This window comes from Mustela lutreola, chromosome 2 (assembly GCF_030435805.1).
Source record: "Mustela lutreola isolate mMusLut2 chromosome 2, mMusLut2.pri, whole genome shotgun sequence".
NCBI lineage: Eukaryota > Metazoa > Chordata > Mammalia > Carnivora > Mustelidae > Mustela > Mustela lutreola.
The window spans coordinates 209,792,675-209,813,196 of NC_081291.1; the positions used below are offsets into that span (position 1 = coordinate 209,792,675).

At 38.9% G+C, this 20,522-nt stretch overlaps 1 protein-coding gene across 2 annotated transcripts in view; it reads right to left on the reverse strand.

The window, feature by feature from the left end:
- Positions 1 to 9,007, reverse strand: part of LTN1 (listerin E3 ubiquitin protein ligase 1) — a 69,593-nt gene extending 60,586 nt beyond the window's left edge. Inside the window, exons 1-5 of one of the 2 annotated variants that reach the window (XM_059164536.1) lie at positions 8,818 to 9,007; positions 3,316 to 3,519; positions 2,714 to 2,812; positions 1,965 to 2,195; positions 44 to 96 (exon numbers count right to left, since the gene is read on the reverse strand). In XM_059164536.1, coding sequence (XP_059020519.1) covers positions 44 to 96; positions 1,965 to 2,195; positions 2,714 to 2,812; positions 3,316 to 3,519; positions 8,818 to 8,859 — 629 coding nt within the window. In that variant the 5' untranslated portion in view covers positions 8,860 to 9,007. The remainder of the gene's footprint in view (positions 1 to 43; positions 97 to 1,964; positions 2,196 to 2,713; positions 2,813 to 3,315; positions 3,520 to 8,817) is intronic. The other variant, XM_059164535.1, reaches the window with a different exon arrangement.
- Between the last annotated feature and the right edge of the window lie 11,515 nt (positions 9,008 to 20,522).

Sequence of the window (20,522 nt, forward strand, 5' to 3'; positions counted from 1 at the left end):
AAGAAATCCTTAACATGAGTTACATAGATAGAACGTAACTTACTGCGGGTCACTGAGTGTATCAGGTGTTTCTTTTAGAAGATGATCCTGCAGCACCTATAGTGGGGTGAAAATTCCATAGCCTTGAGATTTTATTGAACTGTCAATGGTGAACAGTCCAAGCATAAACCTTATCTGACCTTAAAGTGTTTACCCCTATCCTTAAAAAGTAGCAAATTAAGGAGCAAACTAAAAGATTTGAACTTTACCTAATTTTCTTTCCCTATCAATCCCCAAGCTTGACTGCTTTGGGGATAAAAAGGAGAGGGTACTTCTTCTGAACATCTCCAGTCCTGTCAAGAGGAATTTTCCCTTAAATATTCCTGGTCTCTTGCTCCTCCATTCCTCTTCTACACAGCAGCTGAATTCCCGATGAGCAAGTCTGGGAGAGCAATTGGGTTGTTTTCTTCTCCCCCTCTTTGTGAGTGCCCCCCAGCTCACAGAGGAGACCCATGTTGTGCTCTGCTTCATCATGGAGGAAAGTCTAAGGCTCCATTCAAAGTGGGTAAGTCTGCCTACTTCCAGGGTGCAGACTAGGCAATCCACTGTTCTAGTACCCCTTTTATCAGCAATAACAACAGGTAACATTTAGTTAGCTTTTCCACATGTTCAGTATTGCTTTGAACAATTTCATCCATTAATTAAATTAATCCTCAAAACTACACAATAAGGTAAAATTTCCACTTTAATAGATGAAGAAATGAAGGCACAGAAACTTGCCCAAGGTCACATGCAAAACTAATGGTGCATACCCAATGGTATGACTCAGAATCTATGTTCTTATGGACAGTATAATGTAATACCTATAAATCTGACATTTTGGTCTTCATTTGCCTAACTCTTCTCTACAAAATTGATTTTGAACTTGGGGAAGTTCACACTCAGTATCTGTATACATAACCAAGTAAAGGGAGAATAATGCAGGAAACAATCCACATATTCAGTGAACAGTTATCCATCCATAATAAAACCAAGAACAAAAAATCAACCAAATGAAAAACTATGAACAGCCAAATCAGTTGTCTCAAAATCCACTTTCTAAAACCCTTAGTGTTCCAACTCATCACACTTCACTCTCACAACACTTATCACTTTGATATTTTAAATAAAACAATGATTCTTGGGTTAGAGAACTCCCTTTGAGAATATGATTAAAGCTACAAACCCTGTCCCTAGAAAAACAAACTTGGTAAACCTGAAAAATAAAGAATGGAAGAACCAAGAACTTAAAAACGGAAACAGAACACACATGTGTATGTAGGAGAGGTGTTAGGTGGAAAGATATGTAAGGCTATTTTTATGGTCTTCTGAAGGGCAATTTATCACTATCTACAAAAATTTTACATGTTTTTATCCTTTGACCCAACATACGGTTACTATAAATTCCATCACTCCCACAGGGTATGAAGAGATCTATTCAAGGATTGTTCACTGAAGCAGTATTTGTTATAATAAAAAACTGAGGGAAAACCTCCAATGTTTATTAATATAAAAGGAATTAAATAAACCATTGTACATCCATATCAGAAAGCCAAAAAAAAAAAAAAGAATGACGTAGATCTAAACACATGTACTGATACAGAAATGTGAGGAAAAATAAACTTAGATTTATTTTTTAGAATGTATTCTTTCTTCAGATTTTGTAACATAAAGCATAAACCTTTTAAGTACTATGACTAAGATTTATAAATTAAAGATGAAACATTTAAATAAAACTTATAAAGATTCAATCCAAAATGTTACTTATGTTAAAAATCAAAAATGGTCAATTTTGTTAAACACCATTTTTAAAAGGTCCTCTTCCATTAGAAATATTTCACTTACTTATTCTTTCACAAGGCCACATAAAAGAGTTATCATTATAATATGCCTTATATCCCTTAAATATTTGAGGAAAAAAATAGAGAACAGTTCTAAGAACTTACACTAGTAATTTCATCCTTACAAAATGCTATGGCTTCAGGTTGCTTGCTTGGAGGGAAAGCTGCTTCAAAGGCATCTTTTGCTGCAGATGCAGCTGGTGTGTAAGTATCACACTGAGCCATTAGCCAATAGCCCATTAAACTTTTTAAGTAAGGAGCCAAGTGTTTCTTCACTTTAAGAATAAGTTTTTCAAAAGCCTGCTGTGTGGCTTCTCGAACCCGGCGATCATGGTCCTATTGAAAATACAACATAGTTTAAAAAAGCTCTAGTCCATAAAAATACAAATACAGACATTTCTGGATATGTTATGATGACCCATTAATAAGAATTCACCTATGGGCAGTGCTAAACTAAAATTATTAAGTTTAAAAATTATAAGAATTTAATTAATTTTTCCTTTTCCCCTTCTTGCATGAGATAAAAACTATTCAAGATAGACTCAAGATTAGGCACTGAATACTGAGCAAGTTACACTCACTCTTTTGCAGCAAAGATGCAAAGAAATTAAACTGTCAAATTTTACTATGACTAGAAAGTATCTAGGTAATTCTCTAGTTAATTACCTAATTTTTGAAATCAGACTCCCAATATACTTTATACAACTAACATGATCTAATCTGCATAATACTGGCATAACATTTTATAATTTTCACCAAAAATGAATCATATAAATTTAACAGTCCCCATGACTTCAATCAAAAACTATAACAAAACAAACAAACAAACCTAGCATACATTTTTGAATACTTACAAGTGAAATTTTACAGAAAATTCTTGGCCAGTATGGAAGGACTCCTTTCACAATTTCTGTGTCTCTCTCTGTACACATGGTTCCAAATTCCTGCATAGCCTAAAAATAAATTAGCAACATTACTAAGGACCAACAGCCACAATATTGGCTATTGATTACATTTATTCTGTTCCAGAAGCTTAGTCTATTTTATACAAGAGGAGAATACACTGCTTCTGTTTATGCCATATGGGACTAATCTGAAGAGTTCCTTCACAGCACGGAAACTTAACTTTTCTTTTTTTTTTTTTTAATAAAATGTATACAAATTCAAAACTCCATTTAATACTATATGGTCAAAATTATGTTCTGTGATGGGAAAACCATACACCCAGAATTCCAAAGTGGTTCAAATACGTACAGAACAACAAACTAATTTATAACCCAGAAGATAAAAGGTAAAAACTAAGCTTACGTCTGTGTGTCAGAAAAAAATACAACTGTAAAAGAACTTTTTAGTGATAAATCATTGCTCATTTTTCTTTACATAAAGTATACCAATGACATTTTGTTTTAACAAAAGGATTTTTCTTGATCATTTTTATGAAAAACACAAAACTTGCTTTTAATTTTGTCGTGACATCTTTCTTAGAAAGTTTCCGCAGCACCATTCGGAAATCAGAATCTACAAGACTGTCAATTTCTTCAGCTCCTTGAATAGCAGGAACATAGCCTAGGTCACTCTGAGATGTTCCAAAACCAATAAATCCAGGCACCGTTCCCTGTTCTTTGGCAAGCAGTTCTGCAGCTCGGCCACTGTTTGAAGGCTGATAAGAAAGTTGGGAAAAAAAAAAAAAATCAGAGTACAGGAAGTTTCAAAATTTAACTTTGTGTTCTTGTTCTTGACAATTCTCAGAGAGGAACAAGCTTTTATTTGATAACCTTTTTAAAAAAAGATTTTATTTATTTATTTATTTCAGAGAGTGAAAGAGTGAGAACACAAGTGGGGGGAGAGGGAGAGGGAAAAGCAAATGAGCCTGACATGGGACTGGATCCCAGGACCCTGGAATCAATCACGACCTGAGCCAAAGGCAGATGCTTAACCAACTGAACCACATAGGCACCCTTACTTGAGAACTTCTTATTTCCTAGCCTAAGATTTCATCTACTGCAATGTTCCCATTACCAAGAACCTATCAATAATAACCCTAGTGCTATTTCCTGGTCTGCTAAACATCAGAACAATCTTGGTTAAATTAGATACAATCCATTAGTGGCTCACGGTATCAACTTAATAGGTCATGACAGCATTTCCCAAAAAATAGAATAAAACTTTAAAACACAGAATGTATCACATTTGGTAAGAATAAGTACTATTTTATAAAATTTTTAATTTCCAAATTAAATATACTCACACACATATGTATACTATGTAATGATATAAAATTAATTCACACGTGACTTACATCTTTTCATTCATCCATTCAACAAATATTTATTAAACCACCACCATGGGACAAGTCTAATGACGGCTGTTTCTAAGATTAGGAGCTCCTTGAAGGTAGGTACACTCAGCTCCACATACACAGAGTTACCCTAACTTCTTTGAGCTATAATGGATGCAAATTACATTACTATGGACATAAAATCAATTCAATGGTCAGCATATAAGACACAATCCTTTGAACCACAATCAGTACTTTGTTAGATGGATACTCAATATAGTAGCTTTCTTGTATAAAAAGTTAAGGAGCTGGTTTTAACAACAAAAAAAATTTAAACTGCTGAAAGAATGTAGCATATTCATTGTCATCTAATAGAAAAATACCTCTGGGACGCCTGGGTCGCTCAGTTGGTTAAGCCTCTGAGTATTTGGTTTCAGCTCAGGTCATGATCTCAGGTGTTGTGAGACTGAGCACTGCATTGGACTCTATGCTCAGCATGGAGTCAGCTTGAGAGTCTCTCTCTCTCTCCCTCTAGCCCTACCCCTGCTCACATGCATTCTCTCTAAGATTTAAAATAAAACCTTAAAATGGGGGGGGGGGGGGCGTGCCTGGGTGGCTCAGTGGGTTAAACCTCTGCCTCCGGCTCAGGTCGTGGTCTCAGGGTCCTGGAATTGAGTCCCACGTGGGGCTCTCTGCTCAGCAGGGAGCCTGCTTCCCCCTCTCTCTCTGCCTGCCTCTCTGCCTACTTATGATCTCTGTCTGTCAAATAAATAAATAAAATCTTTTAAAAATAAATAAATAGATAGATAGATAAAATATAGTTACTGTTTCTTGTTACTTCCTCTACTGCATGTTCAATGCTTATACCCACAGTTCAAGAATAAGAACCTTGATTCTATTTCTGGAAGTTAATTTTCTAATACTACACCTACATTCTTATGTGCTTGTCCTCTCAAAGTAGTAGAGGTAGCAATCCTAAGTCTACAGTTCAAGGCCAAATTCAGGAAGACTTACAAGGTCTTTCCCCATCTGGCCTTAGCTTTCCCCAGGCCTATCTTCTGACACTCTTCTTCCCTTGTCACAGGTCCCCCTCTCTTCTCCCAATTTTGCTATCACCACTTATGCTCCAGTCCCAATTCAGTTTTCTGAATATGCTATGCCTTTCACAATCTGATCTTTGTGTAATCTTTTCTCTCCACCTGAAAACCTTTTCCTCCTTTTCACTGCCTGACAAACTCCTACTCATCCTTTAAAACACACTCTTGTTTTCACTGCTTGCCTCCTTCAGGTCAATTACCATTCTTTTTCTGTTCTCCCATCTTCTTTCTACTCATACCTATATCATAATTCTTTAATACATTATAATCATTTGCTTACTTATATGTCTATCAACAAATTAATAATTCAAAAATAAAAAACATCTATGATCTTGGAGTACATGGCATTCAGTACTCAAAGTCTTCTGCTGAATGAAAGAATGCTATTTTTTTTATTTTTTTAAGATTTTATTTATTCATTTGACAAAGAGAGAGAGAGAGGTCACAAGTAGACAGAGAGGCAGTGGGGGAGAGAGAGCGGGGGAAGCAGGCTCCCTGCTGAGCAGAGAGCCTGATGCTGGCCTTGATCCCAGGACCCTGAGACCATGACCTGAGCTGAAGGCAGAGGCTTAACCCACTGAACCACCCAAGAATGCCATTCTTAAATTCAAATCTCAACTAAGCAACTTGCCCTTTCTCTAAGCCTTAGTACCACCATCTTTTTTTTTTTTAATTTTATTTATTTATTTTTTGACAGAGAGAGACACAGCGAGGGAATATAGGCAGGGGGAGTCAGAAGAGGGAGAAGGGTTTCCTGTGGAGCAGGGAGCCCGAAGTGGGGCTCGGATCCCAAAATCCTGGAATCATGATCTGAGCCGAAGGCAGATGCCTACCAACTGAGCCACCCAGGTGCCCCAGTACCATCAACTTTAAAATGAGGAAATAGTAACTAAGTCATTACTTGGATTGTCAAAATTAAATGTAAATGTTTAAACCATTAAAACTGATTCCAGCAAGGATCACCAAAGGATGCTAAAACCATTAGGTGAAAGTTTGTGAGAAAAAAGATTGCTCCCAGTCTCAAAATACCACTCCCCATGTTATTTGTTAATAGCCGACAGAAAAAGATACCTTTATAATGGACATCACGGTAACCAATTGATTAAACAACACCAAAAATGGAACAAACAAGCAGCATGTGCACCCTGATGCACTGATGATGATATATCATCTATGAAGCATTCCTATCAAAAACTGTTTACCTTGAATCTCCGCATAAGGAACAATCAGACAATTCTAAATTAAGCAAAAGTGCCCTAGACTTTCCCAAATTGTCCGTCATAAAAAAACTGCCCCCAAAAGAAGAAGAAAAGGAAAAAAAAAGGAAAACTACCTACAGCTAAATGGTTAAATGAATAGAATCACTCAATCCTTCATTGTATCCTAGGTGTTTTTAAAAACGCTGTATCTAAAAACAAGTTATACAGAACATTATTGAGATGACTACAGAAATCTGAATACAATGTTACATATTATTAGACAATAGTACACTGAGGTTAAATTTTATGCATGTTGTAATTGTTCATGGTTATGAAAAAGAATTGCCTTTGTTTCAAATATATGTGTTGAAGGACTCAACAGTTAAATGTCATGATAGATGCAGCAATTCTCATATGGTTCAGCAAAATACGTATATTTAGAGAAAGAAAACAAATGTGACCAAATATTAACAATTGATGGATCTAGGTAAAAAAACATATGGCTGGGGCGCCTGGGTGACTCAGTGGGTTAAAGCCTCTGCCTTCGGCTCAGGTCATGATCTCAGGGTCCTGGGATTGAGCCCTGCATCGGGCTCTCTGCTCAGCAGGGAGCCTGCTTCCCTCTCTCTCTCTCTCTGCCTGCCTCTTTGCCTACTTGTGATCTCTGTCAAATAAATAAATAAAATCTTTAAAAAAAAAATATGGCTTGTCAGTCTAATATTTTTGCAACTTATCCTTATATTTGGAATATTAAAAAAATTTTTTTAATTGTTTAAATAAGAAAATTAAACTTAACTGAGAATGCAAGTAAAGTGCTTAATGCAGTACCAGCACAAGGCAAGTTACTATTATTACAGTTGGTACTATAGGCCAAAAACAGATTAAATAACAGATCTAACAAAATGTTGTACTGATATCACTAGAATTTGATCAGAAACAGGAAAAATGCTTTCTCATAACATTGAACTGTGCCAAAACAAGCTAAATACTGTAAAAATACATTATGATAATGTCCCTAATCATAAATATAATCTACTTTTGGGTCTTCTTTAAACAAGTATTTAGGGGCACCTGGGTGGCTCAGTCATAAGCCTCTACCTTCAGCTCTGGTCATGATACCAGGGTCCTGGGACAGAGTGCCCCCCCACCCCGCCCTGCGATGGGCTCCCTGCTTAGTGGGGAGCCTGCATTTCCCTCTCCCTCTGCTGCTCCCCCTACATATGGCTTCTCTCTCTCTCTCAAATAAACAAACAAATAAAATCTTTTAAAAAAACAGAGTATTTGGGATGCCTGGGTGGCTCAGTTGGTTGGGCAGCTGCCTTCGGCTCAGGTCATGATCCCAGCGTCCTGGGATCGAGTCCCACATCGGGCTCCTTGCCCCGCAGGGAGCCTGCTTCTCCCTCTGACTCTGCCTTCCACTGTGTCTGCCTGTGCCCGTTCTCGCTCGCTCTCTCTCGGACAAATAAATAAATAAAATCTTTAAAAAAAAAAAAAAAACACAGAGTATTTGGTGAGCTTCTACTATACACTAATCCTTGTTCTAGGCTCCTAGGACAATAGCCTTCATAAAACACCTGCCTTCTTAATACATCAGTGAAGCAAGGCAGTAAATGAAGACAGACTTAGTAAGTTACACAGTCTGTAAGAAGTCCTAAGTGCAAGAGTAAAATAAAGCAGGAAAAGAGCACAGGGAGTGCGATGGGGGCTATCATTTAAAATAGGAGGATCATGACAGACCTCCCTGGGGTGTCTCAGGCAAAATTTGTAGCCATCTAATAAAGAGCGTTAGGGAGCCTGCCAGGCAAGGTCAAGGCTCGGCGAGGAAGTCAGTGTGGCTGGATCGAGCCAGCGAGGAGGAAGCTGAAGATGGTGCCAGAGAAAGGAAGGGGCCAGAGGGTGACCACATACCATGTTTACCATCGTTTAGGGATCTGGCCTTTACCCCGAGGAATCTGGGGAGCCCCCGCAGGTTTCTGAGCAACGGAGCGACATGATCCGAAATGCCCTGCACACGAGGCTCACTTTCAATGCTTTCTACCCAACTCCCTTGTTCCCAGTGCCAGCCACCCCACCCCCGCCAGCCTGGCCAGGTAACCTTCCCACTGAAACGGATACTGAACCATTCCTTAATGGAAATTGTAGGATGTGTTGCTCGGGTGGAGACAGCTCTGGCATGGGACATTTTTTCTCTCACAAATCCCCAATCTGCTCACAGACAACTCACCCCGTTCGTGGGGACGAACACACAACAGAGAGGTCACACTCGACACGCAAACACACGCCTCCCGACAGCCGCGCTCCACACGCCCTCTGGACGCGCGCGTGGTGCAGACAGCGGCTGCGACATGAGGACTCCCCGGTCCGCCCAACCCCTCCGCACTCACCCTCAGGTTTCCCTTGGTCCGCTGCTTGTTCTTCCCGCCCATGGTCGCAGTCTCACCCGCACTCTCAGCCCGCAGCCCCCTGGTTGACACGGCCGGGCCACAACTTCCGGCCCCTATCGCCGGAAAAGGGCCGACTAGAGCGACTTCCCCGGCCCTCCCCTTCCGCCACCCACCCCGCCCTCCCACCGCCCCACTTCCGCTCCCGCCTCCCGCCGCGTCCTTCACCATCCGCCGCCGGAAACGTCACAACTAGAGCCCCGCCTTTATGAGTGACGTCATCCGTGCCCAATAAGAGGCCAAGCATGAGCCCTGAGGCTTCAAATCCTGTCTTTTCCCGCTTTCAAGGAACCGTATTTGTTCCTCTCTTAGCGGGTAGGAAATTAGGAAGATCCGTACTATGGCCATTTTCACGTAAAGGTAGTGGAAGAAGGACACGGTAGTGGCTGTGGAAACAGGGAAATGGTTGACGCAAAATGCAATCATTCTAATCACCTGGGCGTGTATTAGACATGCAGAGGGGCCCCAGATGGCGCACTTGGTTAAGCTACCACTCTTGATTTCAGCTCAGGTTCTGATCTGGGCATCTTGGAATTGAAGCCCGTCTCTGGCTCTGTGCTCTGTGCACACAGCAACAGTGGGCTTCATGTTCTCTCACCCTTCCCCTTAACCCCTCCTCCTTGTGCGCGCTCTCCCTCTCTCAAAAAGACAAATCTTTTTTTAAAAAAATGCAGACTGTCAAAAAAAAAAAAAAATGCAGACCGTCAAGTCCACCTTAGGACTATTGAATCAGATTCTGCATTTTTAAAAAGTGGGTTCCCTTAAAAAATGGGGGGGGGGGCTCCTAGCTTGGGGGGGTAGCTGACACCAAGAATCAGAAACTTAATGGACTGAGCCACCCAGGCACCCCAGATTCGGCATTTTTAACAAGATTCCCAGGTGGTGGTAAAATTTGAGAAGTAGTGCCCTAGGTGATATTCTCTAAATCCCCGCCCCCTTTCATATCAAAATTGTTAAGTGTGATTTTTAGAAAAGTCTAATAATATTTGAAATGTAAAGATCTAAGTGATTTTGTACTAAGTGATTTTGATTCTCAATGACACTAGAGAAACATAAGCACATATTGCTACTTATTGCCTCTCATGTCCACATACTCACCCCTTTATACTCAATTCCATGATACTGAGACTCTGCCAACTATTTCTGCTTTATTCAACTGGCCCTGTTAGGTTCCATCCATAGTGGGGACTAGAAGGAGACTGAGACAAGAAGGAGAAGCGACTGGCTCCATTCCCTTAGCGTCATCCCAGCAGTGGCGCTTTGCCCAGGCAGCATCAATTCGTTTACTTGGCAGCTGGTTTCACTTTGCATCTCTTTTCCAATAATCAACCATCCTTATTGTGCACCTCAGGGTTACCAGTAACTGAGCACCCAGGTAGGAACAGTCCCCTCAAAGGTTTAATTCCTAGCTCCATGGGACACCTCCTTTGAGCTCTAGACTTCTCTGAATATAGTTTATTCTGTAGACTGGAATTCAGAAACATGTTAATATTTCACAAGATTCTACCCATAAAAATAAATCAAAAATTTTAAGACTCTCCTCAAAAAAGAAAAGCAAAATGAAACAAATACGCCTGTAATCTATAAAGTTGATGGCTTTGCAACATGAAAAGGGATTATTTCAGGGGCCCTTGGATGGCTCAGTCGTTAAGTGTCTGCCTTTGGCTCAGGTCATGATCCTGGGGTCCTGGGATCATTTCCTGCAGCTGGCTTCCCACTCTGAGGGAAACCTGCTTCTCCCTCTCCATTCCCCACTTGTGTTCCCTCTCTTGATGTCTCTTTGTCAAATAAATAAATAAAACCTTTAAAAAAAAATAAAAGATCTAATTGAAGATAATTATTAAATCCAAAATACTTTAAAAAATTAATAGTATATAAGTGCATGCCAAGAGATAAAAAACTACAAAACTTTAATCAGAGTCATGAATAGATGATGAAAATGACAACATTTAAAAGGTGTCAATCTCGAAAACTATGCATGTAAACCTAAATGTATTCCCAGTCGAAATCCTAGTAAGATTTTTTAAAAGATTTTATTTATTTATCTGAGAGAAAGTGAGAGAGCATAAGTAGGGAGGGGCAGAGGAAGAAGGAGAAGCCAGCTGACCCTGGATGTGGGGCTCCGTCTGGGGACTCCAGGATCATGCTCTGAGCCAAAGACAGAGGCTTAACTGGCTGTGCCACACACATGACCCAAGAGTTTGTTTTTAAGTATCACAAAACGATCTCAAAAGCTCACTTGAAAGGATACACATGAAGAATAGCTACAAATATATTTTGAAAAGCAAACAGAAAAAAATGATTCATCTTAAACTTTAAAATGTGAGATATTGCCATAACCATCCAGAACGCATTGTTCAGGAATAAATAGTGAAACAGAAAGGCACATCCAGAAGCCCACCTTCAGGCTCTGGCAAGAGTAGCATTTCAAACATTTGAAGAACATGGATTGTCCAACAAATATCATTGGAACAACTGGTTACTTTTTGAGAAAATAATTTAAATACCTATCTCATGCACTCTAAAATGAATTGCTGATGACTGAGCATTAAAAATGAAACCATAAGCCAATAGGATCCAACAGTACATTAAAAGGATTATTCACCACTACCAAGTGGGATTTATTCCTGGGCTGCAAGGTTGGTTCAACATCTGCAAATCAATCAATGTGATACAATACATTAATAAAAAAAGGAACAAGATCCATATGATACTCTCAGTAGATGTTGAAAAAGCATTTGACAAAGTACAGCAACCTTTCTTTTCTTTTTTTTTTATAAACATATAATATATTTTTATCCCCAGGGGTACAGGTCTGTGAATCGCCAGGTTTACACACTTCACAGCACTCACCATAGCACATACCCTCCCCAATGTCCATAACCCCATTCCCCTCTCCCAAACCCCCTCCCCCCAGCAACCCTCGGTTTTTTGTGAGATTAAGAGTCACTTATGGTTTGTCTCCCTCCCAATCCCATCTTGTTTCATTTATTCTTCTCCTGCCCCCTTAACCCCCCAAGTTGCATCTCCACTTCCTCATATCAGGGAGATTATATGATAGTTGTCTTTCTCTGCTTGACTTATTTTGCTAAGCATGATACCCTCTAGTTCCAACCACGTCGTCGCAAATGGCAAGATTTCATTTCTTTTGATGGCTGCATAGTATTCCATTGTGTATATATACCACATCTTCTTGATCCATTCATCTGTTGATGGACATCTAGGTTCTTTCCATAGTTTGGCTATTGTAGATATTGCTGCTATAAACATTCGGGTGCACGTGCCCCTTTGGATCACTACGTTTGTATCTTTAGGGTAAATACCCAGTAGTGCAATTGCTGGGTCATAGGGTAGTTCTAGTTTCAACATTTTGAGGAACCTCCATGCTGTTTTCCAGAGTGACTGCTCCATCTTGCATTCCCACCAACAATGTAGGAGGGTTCCCCTTTCTCTGCATCCTCACCAGCATCAGTCATTTCCTGACTTGTTGATTTTAGCCATTCTGTCTGGTGTGAGGTGATATCTCATTGTGGTTTTGATTTGTATTTGCCTGATGCTGACTGATGTGGAGCACTTTTTCATGTGTCTGTTGGCCATATGGATGTCTTCTTTGCAGAAATGTCTGTTCATGTCTTCTGCCCATTTCTTGATTGGATTATTTGTTCTTTGGGTGTTAAGTTTGATAAGTTCTTTATAGATTTTGGACACTAGCCCTTTATGTGATATGTCATTTGCAAATATCTTCTCCGATTCTGTCAGTTGTCTTTTGGTTTTGTTAACTGTTTCCTTTGCTGTGCAAAAGCTTTTGATCTTGATGAAGTCCCAAAAGTTCATTTTTGCCCTTGCTTCCCTTGCCTTTGGTGATGTTCCTAGGAAGAAGTTGCTGCAGCTGAGGTCGAAGAGGTTGCTGCCTGTGTTCTCCTCAAGGATTTTGATAGATTCCTTTCTTACATTGAGGTCCTTTATCCATTTTGAGTCTATTTTTTTGTGTGGTGTAAGGAAATGGTCCAATTTCCTTTTTCTGCATGTGGTCGTCCAATTTTCCCAACACCATTTATTGAAGAGGCTGTCTTTTTTCCATTGGACATTCTTTCCTGCTTTGTCGAAGATTAGTTGACCATAGAGTTGAGGGTCTATTTCTGGGCTCTCTATTCTGTTCCATTGATCTATGTGTCTATTTTTGTGAGAGTGCCATGCTATCTTCATGATGACAGCTTTGTAATAGAGCTTGAAGTCCGGAATTGTGATGCCACCAACTTTGGCTTTCTTTTTCAATATTCCTTTGGCTATTTGAGGTCTTTTCTGGTTCCATATAAATTTTAGGATTATTTGTTTCATTTCTTTGAAAAAAATGGGTGGGATTTTGATAGGTATTGCATTAAATGTGTAGATTGCTTTAGGTAGCATAGACATTTTCACAATATTTGTTCTTCCAATCCAGGAACATGGAACATTTTTCCATTTCTTTGTGTCTTCCTCAATTTCTTTCATGAGTACTTTATAGTTTTCTGAGTATAGATTCTAAGCTTCTTTGGTTAGGTTTGTTCCTAGGTATCTTATAGTTTGGGGTGCAATTGTAAATGGGATTGACTCCTTAATTTCTCTTTCTTCTATCTTGTTGTTCATGTAGAGAAATGCAACTGATTTCTGTGCATTGATTTTACATACTGACACTTTACTGAATACCTGTACAAGTTCTAGCAGTTTTGGAGTGGATTCTTTTGGGTTTTCCACATATAGTATCATATCGTCTGCGAAGAGTGATAATTTGACTTCTACTTTGCCGATTTGGATGCCTTTAATTTCCTTTTGTTGTCTGATTGCTGAGGCTAGGACTTCTAATACTATGTTGAATAGCAATGGTGATAATGGACATCCCTGCCATGTTCCTGACCTTAGCGGAAAAGCTTTCAGTTTTTCTCCTTTGAGAATGATATTTGCGGTGGGTTTTTCATAGATGGCTTTGATAATATTGAGGTATGTGCCCTCTATCCCTACACTTTGAAGAGTTTTAATCAGGAAAAGATGTGTACAGCAACCTTTCTTGATCAAAACTCTTCAAAGTGTAGGAATAGAGGGCACATACCTCAATATCATCAAAGCCATCTATGAAAAACCCACAGCGAATATCATTCTCAATGGGGAAAAACTGAAAGCTCTTCCCCTAAGGTCAGGAACATGGCAGGGCTGCTCACTATCACCACAGCTATTTAGCAAGGTACTAGAAGTCCTAGCCTCAGCAATTAGACAACAAAAAGAAGTAAAAGGCATCCAAATCAGCAAAGAAGAAGTCAAACTATCACTCTTTGTAGATGATATGATACTTAACGTGGAAGACCCAAAAGACTCCACTCCAAAATTGCTAGAACTCATACAGGAATTCAGTAAAGTGTCAGGATATAAAATCAATGCACAGAAATCAATTACATTTCTATACACCAATAACGAGACAGAAAAAAGAGAAATTAGGGAGTCCATCCCATTTACAATTACACCCCAAACCATATGATGCCAAGGAATAAATCTAACCAAAGAGACAAAGAATCTGTACTCAGAAAATAGAGTACTAATGAAAGAAATTGAGGAAGACACAAAGAAATGGAAAAACATTCTATGCTCATGGATTGGAAGAACAAATATTGTGAAAATGTCTATGGTACCTAGGGTGATCTACACATTTAATGCAATTCCTATCAAAATACCATCAACTTTTTTCAAAGAAATGGAACAAATAATCCTAAAATTTATATGGAACTGTAAAAGACCCTGAATAACCAAAGAAATGTTGAAAAAGAAAGCCTAGGTTGGTGGCATCACAATACTAGACTTCAAGCTCTATTACAAAGCTGTCATCATCAAGACAATATGGTACTGGCACAAAAACAGACACATAGATCAATGGAACAAAATAGAGAGCCCAGAAATGGACCCTCAACTCTATGGCCAACTATCTTTGACAAAGCAGGAAAGAATGTCCCATGGAAAAAAGACATTCAACAAATGGTGTTGGAAAATTGGACAGTCACATGCAGAAGAATGAAACTGGACCATTTCCTTACAACATACACAAAATAGACTTCAAACTGATGAAATGCCTCCATATGGGAAAGGAATCCATCAAAATCCTTGAGGAGAACACTGGCAGCAACCTCTTCAACCTCAGCCATAGCAACTTCTTCCTAGAAACATTGCCAAAAACAAGGGAAACAAGGGCAAAATGAACTATTGGGACTTCATCAAGATAAAAAGCTTTTGCACAGGGGCGTCTGGGTGGCTCAGTGGGTTAAAGCCTCTGCCTTTGGCTTGGGTCATGATCCCAGGTCGTGGAATCGAGCCCCACATTGGGCTCTCTGCTCGGCAGGGAGCCTGCTTCCTCCTCTCTCTCTCTGCCTGCCTCTCTGCCTAATGTGATCTCTGTCTGTCAAATAAATAAATAAAATCTTTAAAAAAAAAAAGTTAAAAAAAAAAAAAGCTTTTGCACAGCAAAGGAAACAGTCTACAAAACCAAAAGACAACTGACAGAATCGGAGAAGATATTTGCAAATGACATATCACATAAAGGGCTAGTATCCAAAATCTATAAAGAACTTATCAAACTCAACACCCAAGGAACAAATAATCCATCAAGAAATGGGCAGAAGACATGAACAGACATTTCTGCAAAGAAGACATCCAGATGGCCAACAGACACATGAAAAAGTGCTCCACATCAGTCAGCATCAGGCAAATACAAATCAAAACCACATTAAGATACCCCCTCACACTAGACAGAATGGCTAAAATTAACAAGTCAGGAAACGACAAGTGTTGGCAAGGATGCAGAGAAAGGGAATCCCTCCTACACAGCTGGTGGGAATGCAAGCTGGAGCAGTCACTCTGGAAAACAGCATGGAGGTTCCTCAGAAAGTTGAAAATAGAGCTACCCTATGACCCAGCAATTGCACTACTGTGTATTTACCCCAGAGATACAAATGTAGTGATCCGAAGGGACATGTGCACCTGAATGTTTATAGCAGCAATGTCCACAATAGCCAAACTATGGAAAGAGTCTAGATGTCGATCAACAGATGAATGAATAAAGAAGATATTTTATATATAAGATATTTTAAATATATTTTACATATATAAAATATATAATATAAATAAAATATAATAAATGTGTAAAATATAGATAGCATATATAATATATAAATACAATATATAAAGAATATATAATATATAAAGTAATTATATATAGGTAATATAATATATATAATATTTCCCACTATATATAATGGAATAGTATGCAGCCATCAAAACCCCCAAATCTTGGCATTTACAACAATGCGGATGCAACTAGTGGGTATCACGCTAAGTGAAATAAGTCAATCAGAAAAAGACAATTATCATATGATCTCACTGATATGAGGAATTTGAGAAACAAGACAGAGGATCGTATGGGAACAGAGGGAAAAATGAAACAAGATGAAACCAGAGAGGGAGACAAACCATAAGAGACTCTTAACCTCAGGAAACAAACTGAGGGTTGCTGGTGGGGGGTGGGGTGGGAGGGATGGGGTGGCGGGGTGATGGACATTGGGGAGGGTATGTGCTATGATGAATGTTGTTAATTGTGTAAGACACAGATCTGTGCCCCCGAAACAAATAATACATTATATGTTAATAAAAAAAATGAAGCCATAAGATGTTGCAAAGAGATAGACACATATGTCAAAAAGTACAAAGAAATGTATGGGCGTGATAAATACTTTCTGGGTAGGAGTTAATCTACCAATGATTGTTGTAATAAGAAAAGCACTGAAGCAGAGTTCAACTACACTGGTAAAGTTTTATTTCTTAAACAGAGTTGTAAGACTATGACTATTCATTGTTTTTCTTTTTGCCTTTTTGTGCAAAGTAAATATTCACAGATAAATAGAATGAATGTTGCATGTCATTTTCACAAGATTTTTTAAAAAAGTAATCTCTGCACCAACATGGGGCTTGAACTCACAACCCCAAGATCAAGCCAGATGTTCTAATGACTGAGCCAGCCAGGTACTCTTTTCACAAGAATTTTAAAAGAAATAATATTACAAGATTATGTAAATAGGTATGTTTTACAATTATCCTGGAGTAGGGAAAGTGTTGGGGAGATCATGGAAAAGAAGTAACAGCTGTTTGGAGAGCCTGGGTGACTCAGTCATTAAGCATCAGCCTGGGTCATTAAGCATCAGCTTGGGTCATTATCCCAGGGTCCTGGGATGGAGCTCCATACAGGGCTCCCTGCTCAGTGGGGAGCCTGCTTCTCCCTCTCCAGCTCCCCTTTGCTTGTCTTACCTCTCTCCCTGTCTCTCTCTATCATAAATAAATAAAATCTTTAAAAAAGAGAGAAAAAAAAAACAATTGCTGGTTGACCCATGTGCTGGACCCAGGCCCTGAGGTGGGGGCCTCCTCACCACCCATCTGCCCCCCTTGAAATGTGGGTTCCATTTACTATTTTTGCTCCCAGAGACTGATCCAAGGACCCAGGCTTGACATAATGATGTGGTGTTAAGAACACCTGACAGGGGGCTCCTGGGTGGCTCAGTGGGTTAAAGCCTCTGCCTTCAGCTTGGGTCATGATCCCAGGGTCCTGGGATCGAGCTCTGCATCGGGCTGTCTGCTCCGTGGAGAGCCTGCTTCCTCCTCTCTCTCTCTGCCTGCCTCTCTGCCTACTTGTGATCTCTGTCTGTCAAATAAATAAATAAAATCTTAAAAAAAAAAAAAAAAAAAAAAAAAGGACACCTGACAGTATATGTTACTGAACCTGGTTAAAACTTCTTTTTATAAACTTTTATGATTTGGTGGGCTGATGTGGGGATTCATTCCTCTTGTTGCCACCCAAGGAAGACTTTCATGTGTGTTCCCTTTGTTTATCAAACTGCTGCCTACCAGCGGTCAATGCCTCAAGCTTTAAGGTAATTAGTGTGTCACAAAACTTGGTGTGGAAGTAAGATGGGCTAATGGGAGAAAGCTCCATGTCTTCTAAAACTGTTTATAATACCAAAGGCTCAACACAGGATGGTATGAATACTCGAAAAAAAAATTATTAAAATCAAAAAAGATGATAAAACCCTCAGTGTGTATTTCAATTAAGCCTAAAAAAAACCATTAAAAATTTAAGAATATAATACTTTGATATTGTATATCCCAATTATTTGTTTACCTGAGTTAAGATTTATTAAACATTCTGATTATACAATTAATAAATTTTAGATAGTGGACTTTCTTGATTATTGATCTTTGGTTTTATGTTCTGTAACTCTGAAATAGTGGATTTATTCTCCTTGCATTTTCATGGCCAACACACACAGAGTAAAAATCATACTAAGTAAATTTTTAAAAAAATATGTTATGTATTTATTTGGCAGAGAGAGAGCACAATCAGGGGGAGCAGCAGGCAGAGAGAAAATCAGGGTCCCTGCTGAGCAAGGATCCTGATGCTGGGCTTGACTCCAGGACCCTGAGATCATGACCCAAGCTGAAGGCAGATGTCTAACTGGCTGAGTCCCCCAGGCACCCAGGCATCTTCTATTTTTGTACTCACTTGGCTATTCCTTTAAAAAATAAAGCTTATTTTTTCTATTATTCTACCAAAAATACATCATCATTCTTTAACAGAAAGTTGTTGAAAATGTATTCCAAATTACCATAATATGTCTTAAAAAGGCATCAAGGAAATATGACTACCTCCCTGAAGCAACAAAAATCCAAGTTTTGACATCAAAAGGCAAATAGTCAAAAAGAGTAGAGTATTAAGTTGCACAATAAATACATTTCCACCAAAGATGACTCCCTTTAGTTTTGCCACTCAGTGGACAAATTTTAAGTGTACACCTAGACTCATAATTCTAGGAGAGAGAAAATCATTTTTAGTTCCAGGACACAGCATCCAATCAGTCCAAAACACAGAAGTTGGGAAGTCAGCTTGGTCCATGGATGGGTAAGTGACCTAAGTTGGCAAACTGGACTGACCAGAAGGACCTTTATAAAATGTTACGAGAAAAGGATTTCTTCTTTTCCTTCTACAGAATAATAAGGACTCTGGGGATATTTCAACTCTAAGAGGAAACAGCTTAAGGCTAAGGCTAAAAAACATCTTATTTCAAAGACATCTTTATTTGCCCTCCAGTGATGCTTGTAAAAAGAAACAAAACAAACAAAAACCACATGTCACCTAGTTTCCTGGAGTGGTATGCCTCTTCTTTCTCTCCCTGCACTCCCAGTGGATGGGGGAGGTGTGGCCTCTCAGATTATAGCTGGGAAACTCCCACGGTTTTTTTTTTTTTTTTTTTTTTTTTTTTTTTTTTTTTTTTTACCAACAGAAAGGTGATACTCCAAAAAAAGAAAACTATTGATGGATCTAAATACATTAAATTAAAATGTTTTTTCCCTCTATGTCAGAAAGTCTGCAACATTAACTAGGGGCTAATATGCTTGCTGTTAAAAAGAATGCTTACAAATAAATATCTTAAGATATTTAAGAGTATTAAGTTGCACAATAAATACATTTATTGTGCAACAATAAATACATTATTTAAGATATCTTAAATATCTTAAGACTGCCCATTTAAGTAAAAATAAGTAAAGCATAAATAGGCATTTACCACAAAGGAAATATGATTGACCCACACTAAAAGTCAAATGAAGATAACATAAAATGTAGATTTTTCATCTAAAAAAATAACAAAATAATAATGATGATGATAAAAATCTAGAGAAAAGGAATTTTCAGAAGAATTGCAATTTTCATTTCTTAACTCTTCGTAAGGGCAATTTGACAAGAGACATCCAGGGTGTTAAGAGTCAATTTCCACTTTTGGAAATCTAACATGAAGACGTAAAGGTTGCTCATAATAGCTTTGTTGATTGCAAAACAAAAACAAAAACAGAATGAAACAAAAACCAAAAAGGTTATGATCTCAGTGATTAGGGAGCAAAAGGCAAGCTAAAGGCAAAGCACACGACTGCAGCACAAAAATTGCAAACCCCTCTGGGGGTGCGGGGTCAGAGAGAGTGGCCATATGTGTGACGTTCCTCAGGCACTCCTGGCTGCCTAAGAACAAAGGAAAGGAAAAAGCAAGTGGTTAACTGATAGAGATCACAGTCTCCATCAGTTTGCAACTGTCTTAATGATTTACCAAAAAAAAAAAAGCAATCTCCAGAAACCTATCGACTCAATTTTCTGGAGTCCTAACATCAACCTCCTCTCCATAGGACAGAAAAATCTTATATAATGAGTCACTCCTCACAACCCCAGTGCCGGTCTTTCTGCCCAGGAGTCCTGTCTCTGTGTTTTAATAAAGCCACCATTTTGTACAAAGTTGTCTTAAGAAAACTGTCTTGACCATGGGCTCCGAACTCTACCACTCCAAACCACATCATTCTGGCAGCCAACGTGGGGCTGAAACTTCTCATCTAGACTCTTAATTGCAGTGCAAACTTGGTGAGTAATTTTGCCTTTACTTTCATTTGAACCCTCATTTCAACCTGTCTTTTCATGTGTCCAAGTGGATGAGTTTTAAGTTCTGCTTTGGTGCTCAGCAGAGTCTGCTTCTGTTTCTCCCTCTGCCCCTCCCTCTGCTCATATACTTTCTCTCGTGCTCTCTCTCTCAAAAAAAAAAAAA